Source organism: Leptopilina heterotoma, unplaced genomic scaffold, assembly GCF_015476425.1.
Source record: "Leptopilina heterotoma isolate Lh14 unplaced genomic scaffold, ASM1547642v1 Lhet_52, whole genome shotgun sequence".
In the NCBI taxonomy this organism is placed as follows: Eukaryota; Metazoa; Arthropoda; class Insecta; order Hymenoptera; family Figitidae; genus Leptopilina; species Leptopilina heterotoma.
The window spans coordinates 746,530-765,627 of NW_025111114.1; the positions used below are offsets into that span (position 1 = coordinate 746,530).

Here is a 19,098-nt window from a genome sequence, read left to right on the forward strand (position 1 = left end):
ATTAAAATCGTGTCAGTTAAAGCTTCTAATTACAAAATCCAATTGACACTATATATATATATTTGATTTCTATCATTGATTAATGAAATTATTAACCTATTAAAGATATCGTTCCTACAGAAAGGAAGTCGATAAAAATACTCGTATAATTTATTTATCTTTATTTAAAATTCCAAGTAAATTATTCAGGGTGTCGATTCTTTTTATGATTGTCAATTTCCGGACTATTTTCTTTCTTTTTTACTCTTCTATAATCAAAATATATTTTCTGAATAAAATTATGATAAGTATTTTATTCTTGAGCTACTGGTACTTGATATTCTTGATTTTTAGCAAAATTAAATTAATTAACCGTAGAAATGTTTTTACTTGTAACATGTACGCAAATTGAGACAACAAACGATCAAAATTGTTGCCTTGCATCAATTTTGATACGTTTCTTGTCTCAATTTGATATCCTTGGTATTTAATTTGATTACAATTAAAATTAGAAACTGAAAAAAACCGTCACCCTTTTTTATGCAAACGCCTAATTCAAAAATACTAACAAATTATTTCTTTTTCTGTTGCAGGTAAATATTGGATTCTCTTCCTTAAATTGTCAACAATACAAGGTTTGGAAGTTAAAATTGTAATTAGCTTTTTCTAACTTTAAAAGAAGTGCAAACTACCGATTGTTTAGAATTGAAGGGAAAAAATCGGTTAATCTTTTAGGGGTTTTTAGTGTCCTGGATTTTCGGTTTTCAAAAATTTTTCCTATCCCTTAATATAAATCTTAAATTGCGGGTTCAATCGCCTTGGATTGAAAGGATCAGCATTTTCCTGCTTGTGGGGGAAACTAAGTAAACTTTAACCAAAGTCAAAAATTACTAAAGTTTAAAAATACCAAAATCTAAGGGTCATCATCCTTCGACATGAATTTCGTGATTCGTGTTTTATTTTGACCCCTGAATTAAAATTTTTATTTTTCCAACTCAGTCATTAATAAATACCGTTCGAAAACTGCTTCACCAACCTTGTAGAATCTCCAGCGTCTCCAATCAGCTCCGGATGACATCAATCCTTGTATTTTGAATCACAACCAAATCCATGAAGTCTGTAACAAAAAATGAATGAGGGTTAAAAAGAAGCTCCGATATAATAAATAGTATCAATATAGTAATAAATAGTAACTAAATGGTATCAAATTGCAAAAGAAATGATACCAAAAACGTGGAAACAAATCAAAAATCGATCCTAATTTTTGGCACCAATTTGATCCCAAGTGGAAAAGTTAACGTTAGCTAATGATACTAACGTTAACTAACGTTAGGCCAATGTTAGACTAACGTTAGACTAACGATAGTAACTAAACAATTTCGTGAGATTAAAGTTAGTCTAACGTTAACTTTTCCACCTGGGGTACTTTCAAAAAGACTGTGTTATAAAGTAAAAAATAAAACAGATTGAAAATATCGAAGCAATAGACAGATAAAAAAAAGTGAGACTAAAGGTGGCAATGGTATCGGAGACTCTGAAATGTCACGAGATTTCTGACAAGAATAAGTCGAAGCGGTAATGCACTAATCAACCCCTTGGAAGGCGGATGTATTGCCGCTATAGAAACGAGTACAGGGGTTTCCGTTATAATCGAAGGCTGCTCGAGGGTGTATGATGACTGGGGAAGAACGCAGAAGGGTATATGGACTGCGAGGGGTCAAGGGAGAAACTTGAATTCGAAGGAGGAGACGCTGAATGGAAGGGAGGGTGGACTGGAAAACCAGCCCCACATCTACGTTGCTGCTGTTGTAGCATACACGATGTAAATTTTGCCCGCTGTGCTGGTGTATACTCACACGATAGGGTGGAATCAAATCGATAGCAGACTAAGATATACCTATCAGTCTAATTGTCAGTTCAGAAAGACGGAGAGAGACAGGGCTATCGGAAGAAGGGGGCCAACGACGGAAGGGAAAGGTGGAATGGGACGAGGAGCTCTCTCTCATTCTCTCCTTTACTCTCTCTTTCACTCTCCTTTACTCTCTCCCTTTCTTTCTCTCTCTCTTTTGCAGTGAGAGTAAAGGATAGAGGAAGAGAGAGTAAAGGAGAGAAAGAGAGAGCAAAGGAGAGAAAGAGAGAGTAAAAGAGAGGGAGAGAGACACACAGAGGGTGGGATATGCCAGGCATATAGCTTAATCATCCTCCCGTACCGTTCTTCAACCCCCTTTTACCCCCAAACAACCCTTCTCGAACGTGGTACCGGTTTTCTCCACTACCTCCTACTCCAGACCCTCCGTCTCTTCCTAGAGTAGCCAGCCTTCCGTCGTCCAATAATCAATAATTATACTCAAATAAAGAGAGAGAACGTGGATGGATGAATTGCCAGCAAAGGGTTAGGGAACGAAGCACGAGCTATCGTGTCAGTATAAGATACCGAGAGAGACAAAACTAGAGAAACCATCTACTCGGCTCCTTTCTCTCTCCACGGGACTTCTCCCTCCTCTCTCTCTCTCTCACATCATTCCTCTATATATTTCTCTCTCACACCCGATTCACCTTGTTTCCTTCCACCACCACCACGACAGTCACCACCAAAGTCACCCTTTTCAACCTCTCTCTCCCCCTCCCTTATGTTGCTAGCCCAAAGCAATGCGGGTTTCTGACTTGCTTTCTACATTCATATACTCAATGATCAGGGCTGTCGATCCACTGAACTGATTTTCTTTTTCAAGAAAAAGTTAACTTTTAAACTTTTCCAAGATACATATATATATAACACAATTCTAGAAGAAGGGTGCAATGAAGGAACAAGAAAAGTGCCCTCTGATCGATGCAAAAAAATCCGCATTCACAGTATGGCTAATTAATCACCTCCAATATCCAATATGGCCAAGTCGGCACGCGTTTCCTTCTCTCATTCTCTTTCTACTTCTACCGAACGAAATTAATCGCAATATCTAAATCAAATCTGAAATGACAGAGCAATATCGTAAGAATTAAAAACTACTCTTTGTCATTCGGAAAAATATATTTAATCCAAAAGGAGTAAAAATAGAGGAATCAATTCGGGTTTGATTTTTAAATCATCGCAAAAAAACAGGCATGATTGATGTGTTGTTATTTATAAAATTATTTGCTCTGGATATATACACAGAGGGGTGAAAGAGGTAGAAAGAGAAAGAGAGAGAGAGAGAGAAAGAAAAATAGAAAGTAAGAGAGAGAGAGAGAAAAAAAAGAGAGAGAGAGAGGTATTATAGATAATGTATGTATTTGTTGAACGCCTCAAGTGCGTAATGTGTGTCACCCGATAATTACGTCCCAGTTGAACACATTTGGCGCATTCACTTTCAACCTCGAGCGACAAAACTAAAAGGGGGGTAGGTCATTCACCACGTGGAAAGGGTTAAACGTAGAACGTAGAGACTATGAGCAAGAAAGCGCTTTGAATGGCGAAACGGGGGGAAAGGAAACTGGAGTGAAAGGGGGGAAGAGGAAGGTGGTGAGACTTAAGGGAGACAGAGACGGAGAGCAACGCGGTGTGGAGGGTCGAAGAGCGTCTACTTCGCCACTTCGGAAACTCTTGTAAAGTAGCGGGAATTCCGGACTCGTGCAACCCCTGTAGTAAGCGGGTCAGAAACTTCTTTCGACCCTTCCAACACCACGACATTGCCTGAGGTTAGGGTGTTTTCTTGGTTTTATCCTTTGTTCTTAATTCTTCTCTGTATATTTTCTTCCATATTTACTTTCTTCCCTCTTTTCTCCTCCCTCCCACCCTCCTTCACTCCTCTCTCTTATTTGTCTTATTTACTTTTTCATGTCGAAAAGTTTCCCACCTAACCGAATCCTGTTTCCTTATTTTCTACTCCTTTCTTATTTTGTAATTTCGATTTTTCTCCTCTTCCCTTTCTCTCTCTCTCTTTTTTGCTAGGTCAGATTGAAAATAATTTCCGTTTATCGTAAATTGAAAAATTATGGATGATTTATTTGACAGATGAAGGTACCAATTCAGAAGTTGACTTCGTGGGTAAAAAATACGTATTCAGAAGCAATTTAGCTATCGATATGCTGGATTGCACGCTATTGACGTTATAACCCTTGTCGTCCTTTTCTATCATCCTTTTTCGTACCCATCAATTTTAAAGACTGCATTAAATCACTATTCACCGTATTCATAGTGATTAATTTATAAATAGACTTTTACAAATTTTTATTTTCCCTAAATTCCAATCTTTTAAAATTTAGTTCCTATAATATTGTTAAATATTTGACGTGTTTTGATGAGTTTTTACATGCCAGTTAGTGTCCCTGATATTATTTTCTATTATAAATGAGACCAAACTAAATAACAGTATTTTTTTTAACCTATCGATTTGTTCGGTCTAACGTTTAACGACTCAATTATATACTTTTACGCGGTCGTTTCTTATGTACCTTGCTTTAGCATTAAGAATATGTGATTGGCACACGTGGCGATATGTCGTGGCGAGAACGATTGATTCGATCGGTCATAAATAAACTAACTTGGTCTACGGGGAGAGAGAGAGTTAAGTTTATGTTTCAAGAGTGTCACATCGATACTCAATATAAGATATAAAAAAATTTGCAATCTTTTTGTATTACAAATACACAAATTGAAATCACAAATTCAAGTCTAAATAAATATTAATGAAAGAGAAAAAAAAATTTGATAAGAGTTGATTGAATATAAGAATGGGTGTTCTACCCTTGACAACGATACTTCAAAGTGAACTAGAGCGATATTAAAATTAGAGATTCGTCATTGACGTCTGCGCACAGGTATATGGTAAGAGTGTACCAAGGGGATGCGCACCGACGACGGTAATATTTCGAGAGTGAGCGACGGCAAAAGGATGGAAGAGGGAGAATGGAAATGGAAAGGATGAGAGAAGGGCAAGGGGTCGAAACGTCCGAAAGGGTGTTATACGATAAGGGGGTTGTACCTTAGAGAAGACCACTAGATCAATGAATGCTTTAAAGCACCGGTCAAATATATTTATGGATCTCCATACTCTATATGATATTATTATTTGACCGCACATATCCTTATTTTTATTTCCAAAATCCTCAGGTGAATTCCTCTTTTAATAAAAAAGGAAGTTGTTTCTATGTCATCGGAAGGAGGGAGAGAGGGGGGGAGGGATGACAAAGATGACCTTTGTCGAAGAATATACTTTGGAACAAACGGTCGTAATGGGAATTGAAAAATTATTTGCAAAAACAAGTCGATGTGAGGATGACTCATCATCCCTTTGACGAGGGTGGGTTTTTAATTGAAGAAGAACTTGCCTGCCGTTAAAAGTTTTCCTTTGTGTAAGTGCATATATATACACACACCTGATCGCCCTTACGTTACGATACGTGTCGTTACTCATTCCTCCCTTGTCTCCCTCCCATCGCTTTTGTAGCAAAATGCAAATCTCTTTCTCCTCGCATCTCGGTTTTAAATGTTTCTCTCTTCGTTCCTCATCTCTGCCACCATTACCACCACTCGACGAGAGACGAGCGGCTCCTCCTCTACACTGACTCTTTTTGTCATTGTGGCTTATTCGATATATCGTCCCCATGGACACGGGCAAAAGGGGTCCGTTGGACGGCGAGAGATATTGGAGACAAATGACAGGACAAAAAAAAATTCATACGTGAGAACTCCCTTCGCATCAGAGAATACTAATTCGACTTATGTCTCTCGAGAAACACACATATAGAGAGAATTCACAAAAAAAGAAAATCTGCAAGTTTCTCATTAGCCATAGAAAGGACAATATGAACCTAGTTGTACAATTCTATCTCTCATCCCTTTCATTTCTAGCTCTTCTCTCGTTTCACGATTCACACCTACGAAAACAAGAATTGCACACGTATACAAATTGAAGTCGCGCATAAATGTCAAGAGATTAGCGGCCGTGCATTTCGTATCGAGCAATTCTGTCAATATGCGAGGCGGCAGACACAATAGGGACGATTCGAAAGCCGGCTGATTATGAAATAAACGACCCCAGAAAGCTTGGCAGGCGTTTTTGACGTTTCACACTTTCAGAAAAGTATCACACAGCATAGCAATAATTAACATTCACAATATATATATACTTTTTTTAAAATATCCAATGTTTTGGATAAAAATTAATAGGATTATAAATTGGTAAAACGTTTATCGGCATTTTAGAAAACTTGCTGCTTTTTTTTTTTGTTCTCCTCTGTTACGAATTTTACCGAGTATTACACGGTCGAACGGGCGTCTCGATTCTCCTTCTCTCTCTCTCTCTCTCTACCCCTTTTCCTTTCTCTCGTTTCAATATTTCTCTCCGGCGAATACTCCGACTAATATATGGCTTCTGCCGAACCGACGTATGTATATAGCAAAACCGGGGTGGGCGCAAGTATGTATTCATAAACGTGTAGGTCCTCGTAATGCGGAATCATAGGGTGTATGTGGTTAATATTAATTCTCGGCTTCCCTGATGCCTGATCAAGTTTACTTATTCGCCAAACTTGCAAAATCCACTCGATCGTGAGAGAATCATTTTTCCACTTTCATGCACGATTGAAAATTTATTATTCCCCAAAAAACTGCAATTGAAAAAAAAAATTTCTCTCCCAAGCAAAAATATGAGCAATTAAAGAAAATTTTTATAAAACAATACCCCTTAGTATAAAAAAATAATTTTTTAAAAAGGACCGAAAAAAGAAGAAAGTGAAGAAGCGAAAATGAAAGTACACGGGGAAAGGACTCGAGAGAGATTTTCCGAAATGATTTGAAACGTCGAGGCAATATCACGCGGTCGCAAGTCGTTTCTCCATTGGTATTATACAACTGGCCTTCATATTATACGCACAACGACCACTCTTTCTCTCTTTTTCTCTATGTATATATATATCGAGACATCCTGCATGTAGAAATGGTTTCGGCAAAAGCAGGCAAAAGTGAGCAGAGATTCCACCCTTCCCTCTTCATCTCGCCCTCGATATCCCTCTCCTCCACCCCTCCGCACTCTCGTAATAAGCATAAATCCTCAGAGGCTTATCTAGCGGCGCCCAGATGAACGCTAAAATAAAATATCATACATTTTACCTTTTACCCTCTACGTTATGTTACGACCATCTCTTTTTGTCCTTCCTTTTCATCTCGAATACCATTATGTACCTTGCCAGATAGCTATTGTTCGTATCTTCCCTTAAGCCATAAAAAATTGTCGAAAAGAAGAACAAAAATCGAATTTTTTAATCACACACACCGTTAGGAAAATGTTAGTTGAAGACATGACGTAATGAGACGAGATACAATAGAAGAAGAGCGAGAAGGGACGAAGAGGAGACAAAGAGGAACAGTGGATAGAAAGACAGGAATAGAGAAGGATAGAATAGAAGATGGAGAGAAAGACAGAGAGAAAGATGGACAGAAAGAGTGAGAGGCTGAAGGAGAAGGAGAGGGGGCTAGAACTAAACCCGATCAGTCATTAGACAAGTGGGTATTCACATATATCGAGTTGTAAAATCGATAGGGGTGTCCGTTAGTCGTGTATCCTGTAAGGAGGGTAAAATAGTGGGGATGAGATGCGAGTACCATACACCCCTTTTGATTCCACGATGAGAGAAGACCCCCCCCCCACCCCACCTCCTTTTCCTATATATTTCCCCTTCGACCCCTTTTGTTGCTTCAATCCTTCTCCTTCTCCTCCCCCATCGAAACCTACAGCCTTGGCCAACTACCCTTCCAAATCCCCGTTCTTCCTTCTGTACTGGCATCCTCCTGCTACCGCACGTATCCAGTCCTTGCATATTAATCCTACCCATAATTTCCACTTCCAGTTTCGGCAACCCTTCGTTTCACCAGTAAGAGAAATGATAAAGAGAGAGATAGTCAGCAAAAGAGAAAGATAAAGAAATGAAGGCCTTCTATTGATTGAACTTTCTTTTCCAGCTTGGCTTTTAATTGGCATTCTCCTGCGGCGAGATGAGAGAGAGAGAGAGAGAGAGAGAGAGAGAGAGAGAGAGAGAGAAAGGGGATGGGTTATAAACGCGGAAAAAGATTTTAGAGAAGAATTTTGATTTTGTTTTTAATGTATGAAGATTAAAAAATTAGACGCACATGAGGGGAAGGTCTAATATAAGCTCACGTGTGACGTATTTGTCGAACGTGTGCAACTCGTATACGTTTCATATGTGTATAAGAGTATACACATAAGTGTCAAGAGTATTCCTTGTGTGCGAGAAGATTGATTATACCGCGGGAGAAAATGTGATCAATAGCTCAACAAACAAAAGCTCGACGCCCATAATGCAAATAGCAAAAATCACTGAGGATTTAGGGCCCCACCCATCTCTTTTCTCACCTCCCGTCTATCTCCGTTTTATATACAGCACAAGAAAACAATAGCCATCGCGGCTTTGGCTTATACTTATTATTCCATCGGTCACATTTACCTATATATCGCGAGAAACTTTCCACCCTCGCACCGATTTCTCCCATCATCTATCAAGTCGTTTCCCTACACCACTTTTTTCTCTTTTCCCTAATTTTTATACTTGTATACATATTTTATTTTATGCATTCATTAATTTTTACTTGAAAAACCAATTTTTACTCGGAAATGTAAATAAATCGTCTAATATATTTACTTTTCGAATTAAACATTTTTTTAGAACAAGTAGAAAGAAATTCTGCTTGTACTTATAAAAGATGTTCAATTCGAAAAGTGGTAAACTAGGAATAAATAAATAAACTATAAATATACCCTAAACGGTTTTATGGTGACAACTTTATCAGTTACTAATTGTACCAACAACTTCTTGACACCTCAATATTTAATTCTAACCACACACTTGATCTATACAAGAAACATGTCACTAAGGTATAGCTACTTATAGTTTCGTTTACTGTTTACCGACTATAGACTGTAAATTTCACTTCTTAATGATAGAAACAAATTCAAGTTATTGTCTTTATAATTCACGTAACTTCTATACCAGAAGATGAAAAGTCATCAAATTTCCTACTGCCCTAATAATATTCAATACACCAAATTCTCTTCATTATTTTTTCTTTCCAATTTCCTAATAAAAAGTATCAGATGAATCTAAAACGATCGACATCAGGTCATCGAACGTGAGGGTGTTAACTCCACCTGTCCATTGCAGGGAATTGTCGACTATAACGCAAAGACCCCGGACTGGCGCTAATGGTCACCGCTATTACCAAGTTTGAGAACTTGGCCACGTGGCCGTTCGCTGTATCGAAGTTGATGTATGGCACATCAGTACCTTTGCAAATACCTATAAGTCAAGCACACGTTGCTCGTATTTATCGATTATGAATAACCAGAGGTCAATCGACTCTTGAACAGCCCTCGATTAATAAACTAAACGAACAAAAGAAAACTAAGTTAAACTCTTCGTCAAGGATTCTCGATTATTTTTTAAATACGCACGCAAATTTCCAAAAGTGCGATAATAATAAACAAAACTTTACAAATTTTTAATTTAACAAAAATTCCAAAAAGAATGCTAATTAAATTCTCCTACCCTTTTCTAGACACAATTCCAATTCTAAATAAGGTAATTAATAAATAGATGATGAACTCATTCTTGATTGGCATTTTGTCTCGATCGGACATCAATTGAATACCCCAGATAATTATATTCAATGCCAGTAATTAATGCTCTTACAACAGAGTCTCCCGAGTGAAATGCATTTCCAATAAAATTAATAATGGATTAGCTCTTGAGAGAACTTGAGAACCTCCCCCTCTTCTCAATAAGGGGGTTCTCAAGAAGAAGAATTCTAAAATTACACTTCAATTTTTACAATTTAATTCCTAAACCTTCTTAAATAAATTTTCGTAAATTAATTTTCTAATTTTTCTATTTACAGATTAGCCAATTGGTGGAGGAAATATCAAGGCTTCAACAAAGTCTACAGCGACTTCAAGAATCGAGCGCGCAGACAGCGGCGCGTTTAGAGGACGAATTAGAAGCGCGCCGACAGCACATCAGTAGACTGGAGAGTAAAATAGAAAAGCAAAAAGACTATGATGATCTCAAACGTGAAATTAGCGTCGTAAGGTCTGTCGATCTTTCGCAAATACCCACCAGTGAACCTGGAAAAAGTCTAGAACACCTTCTAATGGAACGTTCTAAAGCACTTCAACAGGCGGAGAATCTCAAACCACCAAACACACCCGACAATCTAGGTAAATTTTTCCCTAATATACTAATTTCTATAAAGACAACAATTTTAAAAAGAAATCGAAAAATTCCAAATAAAAAAGGGAAGACTAACTAATTTCTATGCTGCTGCTCTGATCTTCGGCCCTGACTCTCTCTCCGAGGTTCCGTCATGAAAAAAAAATAATTAAAAATGGGGCCAATCGAGTCCTTTAGAAAAACGTCAAGTATACACTAAAAAAAAAGCTAACCCCGCTTTTGGTTGTGTTCATTATTTATTCTATTTCTTTTCTACCCATCAAAAAAAACTACTTAAAAACTATTTTTGAAACTTTTTTTTAAATACCTAACAAAATTTATTCATCAATTTTGTAATCAATTTTGAATCCATTTTTTATCTATTTTTTTAATCAATTCATTTTGCCTCTTCCCTTTGCCAAAATTCTTTTTTGTTTTTCTTAATCTCACTACATTGCTTAGGCTGCACAATCACCTCTCGAGCTCTCTCCGCCCTTTTCCAAATATTTTTACAGAAACGCAACCAAACAAAACCTACTGTCAATTTTCCTCTGTCTCTCTCTCTATCTCTCTATATATATATCTCTCTCTATCTCTCCAAATTCTGGAGTTCCCATCACCTCGACCAAAACCTGCAAACAACCGAAACTGATAAATCTCCGAGCACGCAAAAAATTTTTTTCTAGACGGTTTTTGTTTCCCCTCCGCAATATTTGCACCAGTACCAAAACCATTGTCTCGTGTACCGGAGTTTATTACGAATCGAAATCGGAGGACAGTGAAAACGAGACGGAGAGGCAGAGGGAGATACTGCAACGTCATCCCAATCCTTCAAACCAACACCAGGATTTCCCAAAATTAAACCCCATTTTTTTGTGAACACACTTAACCCTCACCTTCATATCTTATTATCCCATGTATACCATTCTCAAAATTTACAATTCTCGAGTCAATATATTTCAGTGGTTCATGATAAAGATTCAATGGTTGAAAAGAGAGTGTCGGGATCCGAAGTGTTCGATCAGCTTTATAGGAAGAAGAGAAAAACTCTTTTGAAAGAAAAGCCTCTTTAAGAGAAAGGTTTCTTTAGGAGAAAGGTTTCTTTAAGAGAAGGGTTTCTTTAAGAGAAAGGTTTCTTTAAAAGAAAAGTCTCTTTGAAAGAAAGGTTTCTTTAAAAGAACAATTTCTTTAAAAGAAAAGTCACATCAAACAAGAAACCTCTTTAAAAGAGAAAACTCTTTCAGAAATAGGGAAAAACTCTTTCAAAAAAACCAAATATTCCAAAAAAAACTCCCAAAAAAAAAAGTTTTTTAAAAACGTCTTGATGTTGACCGGATCCCTTGTTTTGTTTGGTGGTTGCAGGTGGACTATCGTCACCCCTGCAGCGTGCCGCGACCGCCTCGCCCCACGGGGTTGTAAACGCACCACCAGTAACCCTCGTAACCTCCCAAACAACTCTCCCAACACGCTCCACTCCAACACCATCATCAGCAACATCGACAAGTTCAAGTCTCCTATTTCCACCACCTCTCCAAAACGTTGAAACCTTCGGTTCCTTCCTCGGCGAGGAGATTGTCGCAAACTGGAGGCGATCGTTGGAAAAGACGATCATGAGCCAACAGCAGCCACAACAAACCTCACAAGCTTCCCAACAACAGCAAGCACAATCAAACCTTCTAGGACTCCATCCGCCAACAATACCAAGTAATCTAAATCACCTTCCATCACCAACAGATCCAAATACACCTGGTAAATCGAGTACACCATTGGGTTCATTGGACGCAACCGAAAAAGCCTTAACACCAATACCCGGTCATGAAACACCAGCTCCACCAACGCCATCATCAACGGCACTAACATCACCGCCAGCCACTCTTCCACCACCGCCACCAACATCAACAACAACACCAATCGATTCAACCCTCAACGGTTCAAATCTATCGAACCAAACACCTAAAAGTCCAGCCGAGGAATCATGCAACAACAACAACAATAGTCATCACTTAACCAACAACAACATTGGCGCACTCAGTGTACTCGACAGTCTAAAGGGCCCCTTTCGTTTCGACGACAGGACACATCCCTTCAGATTTGGTGACGAATTCGGCGCCGCCGGCATGGCTGGAAGACTCGGCGAATCCCTAATACCAAAAGGCGATCCAATGGAGGCGAGACTACAGGAAATGTTACGGTACAACATGGACAAGTACGCATCACAAAACTTGGATACATTAAACATTGCAAGAAGAGTACGTGAATTATTGTCAATACACAACATTGGACAAAGATTATTTGCCAAATATGTTCTCGGTCTAAGTCAAGGAACAGTTAGTGAACTTTTGAGTAAACCAAAGCCATGGGACAAATTGACTGAAAAAGGAAGAGACAGTTATAGAAAAATGCACGGCTGGGCTTGCGACGATAATGCTGTCTTACTACTCAAGTCCCTTATTCCTAAAAAAGGTAAGTTCTTCTCTCTCTCTCTCTCACTCACTCACTCTCGCTCTCTCTCTCTCTCTCTCTCTGTCTATTTCCAATAGATTCCATTGTCAATTTATATTTTTGTCACTAAAAAATATTTTTCCAAAAAGCAAAACTATGACAACTTAAAGCAAAAAGAAAAAAGAAAATATGACAATGGAATCTAAATACTTCTTCGCCTTGCACTGCCGAAAATTAATATTTCATCGATCCACTAACAAACCTATTCTGCTAATATATAGGACTCGTTGGCACTTTGTTAAAATTCAAAAAAAAACAAATTGAAAGTTAAAATTATTTTTCTGACATTCTTCAACATCTCCCAGGTTGATTGCATCCTCGCTGTTATCGATTTTTGCCGCGTTTAGCAGCCATATTGTTTAGACTAATAGCTCTTGGGAATAGAAAGCGAGGGTTTTAGAACAGGGGGGAGGGGGGTTTAGAGGGTAGGTTGGATGGTTTCGCGGAGAGGAGAGACTCCCGAAGAGATTCCAGCAGCTCTGTATTTACGTGAAAGGTAATTTACACTTTTGCTTGATTACGTTGATTACACTTTTACCGGAAGTGTCACTCCACAATTTCTTCAAAACATTCAATTTTTATTTATCGCACCAACCTCAGAGTCAATCAAAATTTTATTTTGAACCAAATATATTTTTCTATGAATTTCAAATTAATTTTTGAATTAGTTTCAAAGTTAAGTACAAAATAGAATAAAACTTTGGATTTACGGTAACAGGTATCGAAACATGGAATGAAAATGTTAGCATTGTCAGTAAATCAAGTGCGAGGATTCTCTGAAAAGGGTCAATGAGGACAGGAAGGAAGTTTCCTAACGAGAGTAACCCTTAACCATTTAACCTCTTCACTATCTCACAAATTATTCCCATTGATCGCTTTTATAGGGATTAAAATAGCTGAAAGATTTAGAAAAGCTTTCCTATTAGTTTATCACTCGATTAGTCCCCGATGATTAATCAAACTCTAAAGAAAACCTTATTCCTCTTACCATCATCATTGTTATCAAGTTTTTGTTCAAATTTCAATAGATACAAAAGAAGCAAAATTTACAAAAGCACCTCAAGTAATGATTTACGACACCCGAAAAAAAAAATTGTTCACAAAACTAAGAAAATAAAAAGATTTCGTAATGAATCGAATTCATCACTGGAATTTGTAATAAACTCCATATAGAGGATTTCCCAACATTCCAAACTGATAATTGGAATGCAACAATTTTTTGGTTTTGCCGCGAGTGTCAACCTGTGGTATTTTCTATTAAGCAATTTTAACTGGTGCTTTTTAATTGTGCCCGGGGAAAACTGTTAAGGAGCAATGGAATGAGGACTGCCAACCGTGTGTATTTCATCGTCAATTACAGCACTCTTGGAACAACTCATAATACTTACAACTACCGGGTGCGAACGAGTTTCATTTCGTTCATTAGCGGGACTCGGGTGATTTTATCGGATTTCTAGCGTCGGTCGGTGCTCGCGTACATATTGCCTTTTCCGCAGGCAACAATGACGACCAAAGTGGGTATTTCAATGCCTCGCCAAGACGAGAAGGCAACAATCGGTGAATTTCTTAAGACTCCAGCGCGGATATATCGGTCGCATTCCCACGAAATTATACCACATTTTGTAACTTATTGTCAGTACGCGTTATTGTGTTTCATTTAACTCTTCATATCGTGTCGCGCACTTGTCAGTTAACAATAAGAAAAAAAACCACAGATATCGCCCCCGTTAAATTTTCATTTATGCGAGAGAAAAAAAATCATTATGAAATTCTAATTACACTCACATGATTCTAAACAATCTTTTCAACATTTTTTTTTCTAATAAAGAAATAAGACCTAATAAAGAACTCAGATTCAAGATAAATACAAACGAATCCTAGAAATTAAAACTAATTTGTAATTTACATATCAATAATTTCTAAATCATTCATAGACTTTTGAATAGAATTTCATCAAAAAGGAATTGCATCTAAATGCCGTACAAACAAATGTCACGGGGATAATTTTACGAGACTATAATTGCCGCAAAATATGATTTCCTTCATGATAGTTATTGTGTTCTTTTTCTTTCCACGTGAAATCTTCATTGTCCTCGAGAAAAGACCGATTGTTTTTTTTTTTTCTTTTTCATTCTTATTAGTGAAAAATATCTTGGCACCTAGATTTCAATGCGTCGGAGAGTCAATTTGAGGCGTTCGTGAAACGAACCGTAACGTTTGTAATAATTATGTTATTAATAACGTTTCGTCATCCTGCGGAAATGGAAATCGGCGGAGAAGTGAGTCATCGAACGCGTCGGTTCAACCGAGCGTGATACATGTACACGCGTTATTTATTATTCTTCCTCGGCATTATAGTTTCTTTATTGTTTATCGCGCGGAACGTAAATCGCTCTGACTTTTTCAACGCAATCCGTGGCAAATAAGCATATAGTGGCGGTCACATTCAATCACTAAATCTACAAATCTGATCCCATTTTTTCAAATTTGAATATAATTTTATATTGTATATTCATTATTTTTCCAAACACTTTATTAAGGATACATTTTCTCTGCGTCTCGCTCTATTTTGTGTATTTATTATTTTTCCAAACACTTTATTAAGAACCAATTTTCTCTGCGTCTCACTCTGTGAGGTAGGGGTATTAGATTTTTTCTAATTGTCGATTTGAATTTCAAGTAGTGGTAGTTAAATTTCAGTATTTGTTTTCCGGATACTAGTTTAGATTGGAAATCGGAGTTGGATGAAAATCACACGAGTAGCCATTGCTCTTCGATGTCTGGCAAGGATTCAAACGTTGCGACAGTACACACAGACATATTGCACCAAAGTGTTGGGTGTACAAAGTTATGGTTGGCTTTCTTCGTATCGCGAACCTCCTTTCTACCGATCCTGCATTCACCACTCCTCCCACTCGTGTCTCTCGAATCCTTTAAATGCTACCATCGTGTAAACAAATTCAAACTTTTTAAAAACAAGAAATTATTCCACGCCTCTCGAAGCATAATTACTCCCTTGTAACTGTAACGAAAAAAAATTCTCTAAAGAACAATTTATCACTAATATAATTTCTCTTTTTTAATTCTTGATTTGAATTGAGTTTTTGAAAAAAAAATCGGGTAGCAAAAAGCTGATTTGACCGAATGTTATGCGTCTGATTGGTCAATTAGATGGAAATCACGTAGGACAAATCTTGTTCGGAGGATATGGGAAGAAGACCATAGGAGTAGATCCCGAGAAGAGGAAATTTTAATTGTCGATGGAATACACTCGAGTGTCATATTCACCAAGGTGTTATTGATTTTACGTTACATTAATTGCTCTCAACCTCGACCCCTATGGCTATCAGAATTGTTTTTACGATCTTGATTGCAAATCGTGTTCAAGAACCTCCAGGATATATATATTGAATTCTCAAGTATATTTTAACATTTCCCTCTTCTATTTTCTTCAATCCTCTCTATGTATTTGATTTGTCATTTCGAAATTTTTCTTAATTATAAATAATTTTATTTATTATTGTCTCAATTTCTGAAAATACAAGAAACCTCTTGTAACACATCCAATTGACTTTTGGATAAACTCCTCGGAAACACGAGGTCGACAGTTGTCAACGAAAATAGACTAATTGATTGATTTCTTGGCACGTCGCTTTGAAAATGAGGGAAATATTTGAAATGGCAGTGCGAAGTATTTTTGTAATAATAAACTCTCTCTTTTTTTTTTTTGTCAAGATTTAGAATATTGATTATCACATTACGAATTTTAGATTAAGATTTTGAATAATTATTTGACATTAACATGCGATCGATTCAGATTTTTTGGTGTTGTAAATTAAACTCAAATGCGTTTAAACAGTCACGCGAGAAAAAAAAGTCTCCATTTTATACCAAGATCATGATTGATATAAGATTCCATTAAAGATTACAAAAACACTAAAATGTAAATCGATCGCTTGGGTATGATTTTTCTAATTTTATAATAAATTCAAAACTACCATTTTCAATTGTTAACTTTTAAAATAAAATCTTGATGCATATAAAAATACTCTCTTTAAAAAATATGATTGACAATGGCAGTTTTTATAATTTCATAAAACGAACAGGATTAGTTTGGATATAACTACATCCCAGCACGTTTATATGTAATCGTATTTCTATAAACGCCTGACCGAGTAAGAACACACCACAAGTTGTGCCTCACCCGTAGAGTATGTTTCAGGCAAGGAGCAGGGAATGCCAGCATTTGCTCGCGGTCCTCAGGACGGCCCACCAGACATGAACGATGAAAGATTTGCTCATATTCTTTCGGAATCTGGTCACCTACAATTAAGAGGTGAACACGAGATCTCAAACGATGCCGATAGCAAGAGTCCAAGTCGTGTTGGCTGTCCAAGTCCATTCAGTAAGGAAAGGCTTGACAGTCAAAATCGTAGACTGAAGAAATACGAGAACGATGACATTCCCCAGGAAAAAGTTGTAAGGATTTATCATGAAGAATTAGCTAAACTCATGGGACGAAGAGTCGACGATCTTCGTGGACCGCGAGACTTCCTTCAAAGGTGACACATCTCTAAATAATATATTTCATCCTCAACATTTCCCATCGCGATACATTTTTTAATAAAACTAAATTTATAACCTAACTTTAAACATTTAAAAGAGATTCAATCGGGTCATCTCTTCGACTATTTTAATTCTTTACGTCCATCAAATTTTCTTCTAAAATCAAATTTGAAAAAAGATTTGAAAAATTTCAATATTAATGAAAATCCACTAGTGAATACACACAAGTGATGATTGATTTTCCCAATAATGAGACAGTTTATTTTTGATATTTATGAATGTTATATCATCTAAGAATAATAACTTATACTAGAATCACATTTAGAATCTATAATAATTGAATTAAAATATTTTTAAGAAATATATTCATCGCACCTGTCACATGTTCTATTAAAAATTCCAATAAAAATATTACTTATTCAAAATTTTTTACTTTTAAATAAATGAAACTCGATTTTCATTCATTTTTATAAAATTCCTTACTCTTCTTTAATTATTGATGAATTATATTTATGTTAAAAGTTTTTCAATATTATTTTTATAGACACAAAAAATGCCACACGTGTCAATCATCATTTACTCGAAAGTTTTTAGTTTTTGTTTTATAAAAATGGAAGTTAATATTTATAAATTTATAAAATCGAAAGAAAAGTAGGTTCAGATAAGGACCCGATTGAAATTTATTGAGGACAGCACGTGACGTCGATTAATGTAGCGCGATGTTTCCAAACTTTTTCAGTGGCACGCCTGGTCTCCAAGGTATGGAACGTTCACAGGACGAAATCCGTATGGCATTGGACGCTTATCATCGAGAATTACAAAAATTGAATGTCGCCTCTGGTCAAAATCCGACGTTAGGTGGACTTCCCCTGTCTGGTTTACCGAGTATTCTTTTGCAACAACAAGCACTTCAACAACATCATCTCGCGACAAATGGTGGCGTTGTTCAAGATTTAAGTTTAGGAAAACTAGATCCAAGAAATAAAATGATGAACGGAGTGACAGAGGAAGAGAAAGAGAAAATGGAGGAGGCTATGAGGCATGCTGGAAGTGCATTTTCGTTGGTGAGGCCTAAGCAGGAACCAACTGGTCCACAATCGACACCAGGTGGTTCCAGTGCCAGTTCACCATTAGGCAATTCAATTCTTCCACCTGCAATGACGCCGAGTGAAGAATTTGCCGGTGCCGCCGCAGCCAGTCCCCTTCAAAGGATGGCATCCATCACTAATAGTTTGATCAGTCAACCGTCCACGCCGACGCATCATTCGGCAAACCAAAGACCTCTTAAAGCCGTTCTTCCTCCAATAACGCAACAGCAGTTTGACATGTACAATAATTTAAATACCGAAGATATTGTCAAGAGGGTAAGTAAAGTGGTAAGTTCTGTTCAATTCGATTCCATAATTAAAAGTATAAAAATAATCTTACATTTCATTTCATTTTTTCCAGGTGAAAGAACAACTCTCACAGTATTCAATTTCACAACGATTGTTTGGCGAATCAGTATTGGGATTATCGCAAGGTTCAGTGTCTGACCTACTCGCCAGACCTAAACCATGGCACATGCTCACGCAAAAGGGACGCGAACCCTTCATCAGGATGAAAATGTTCCTCGAAGACGACAACGCGGTTCATAAATTGGTTGCCAGTCAGTACAAAATCGCACCCGAGAAATTGATGAGGACCGGCGGCTACGGCGGCCTGCCTCGTAAGTTTAACTCAGGTCAATATAGATGTTTTGTTATTTTATTCAATCGTAGTTTGGGAGCTCTCTTTTGTCGTAGCTAACTATCACGTAATTTCCAAGTAATTGACTGTAATTATTTTCAAATTAGAATACATTATCATTTT

At 37.2% G+C, this 19,098-nt stretch overlaps 1 protein-coding gene and 1 long non-coding RNA gene across 13 annotated transcripts in view; one reads left to right on the forward strand and one right to left on the reverse strand.

The window, feature by feature from the left end:
- The window catches only part of LOC122507952, a 238,741-nt gene that overhangs the window by 209,557 nt on the left and 10,086 nt on the right, over positions 1-19,098 (reverse strand). The window contains exon 4 of the long non-coding RNA XR_006302181.1: positions 1,016-1,096. This is a non-coding gene — a long non-coding RNA (uncharacterized LOC122507952). The remainder of the gene's footprint in view (positions 1-1,015; positions 1,097-19,098) is intronic.
- LOC122507939 (homeobox protein cut-like) overlaps positions 1-19,098 on the forward strand; it is a 115,876-nt gene that overhangs the window by 93,774 nt on the left and 3,004 nt on the right. For 5 of the 12 annotated variants that reach the window (XM_043620962.1, XM_043620954.1, XM_043620952.1 and 2 more), the window contains 5 exons: positions 9,869-10,187; positions 11,542-12,642; positions 16,892-17,243; positions 17,963-18,623; positions 18,697-18,970. In XM_043620962.1, the coding sequence (XP_043476897.1) occupies positions 9,869-10,187; positions 11,542-12,642; positions 16,892-17,243; positions 17,963-18,623; positions 18,697-18,970 (2,707 nt within the window). The remainder of the gene's footprint in view (positions 1-9,868; positions 10,188-11,541; positions 12,643-16,891; positions 17,244-17,962; positions 18,624-18,696; positions 18,971-19,098) is intronic. The other 7 variants (XM_043620959.1, XM_043620957.1, XM_043620956.1 and 4 more) reach the window with 7 other exon arrangements.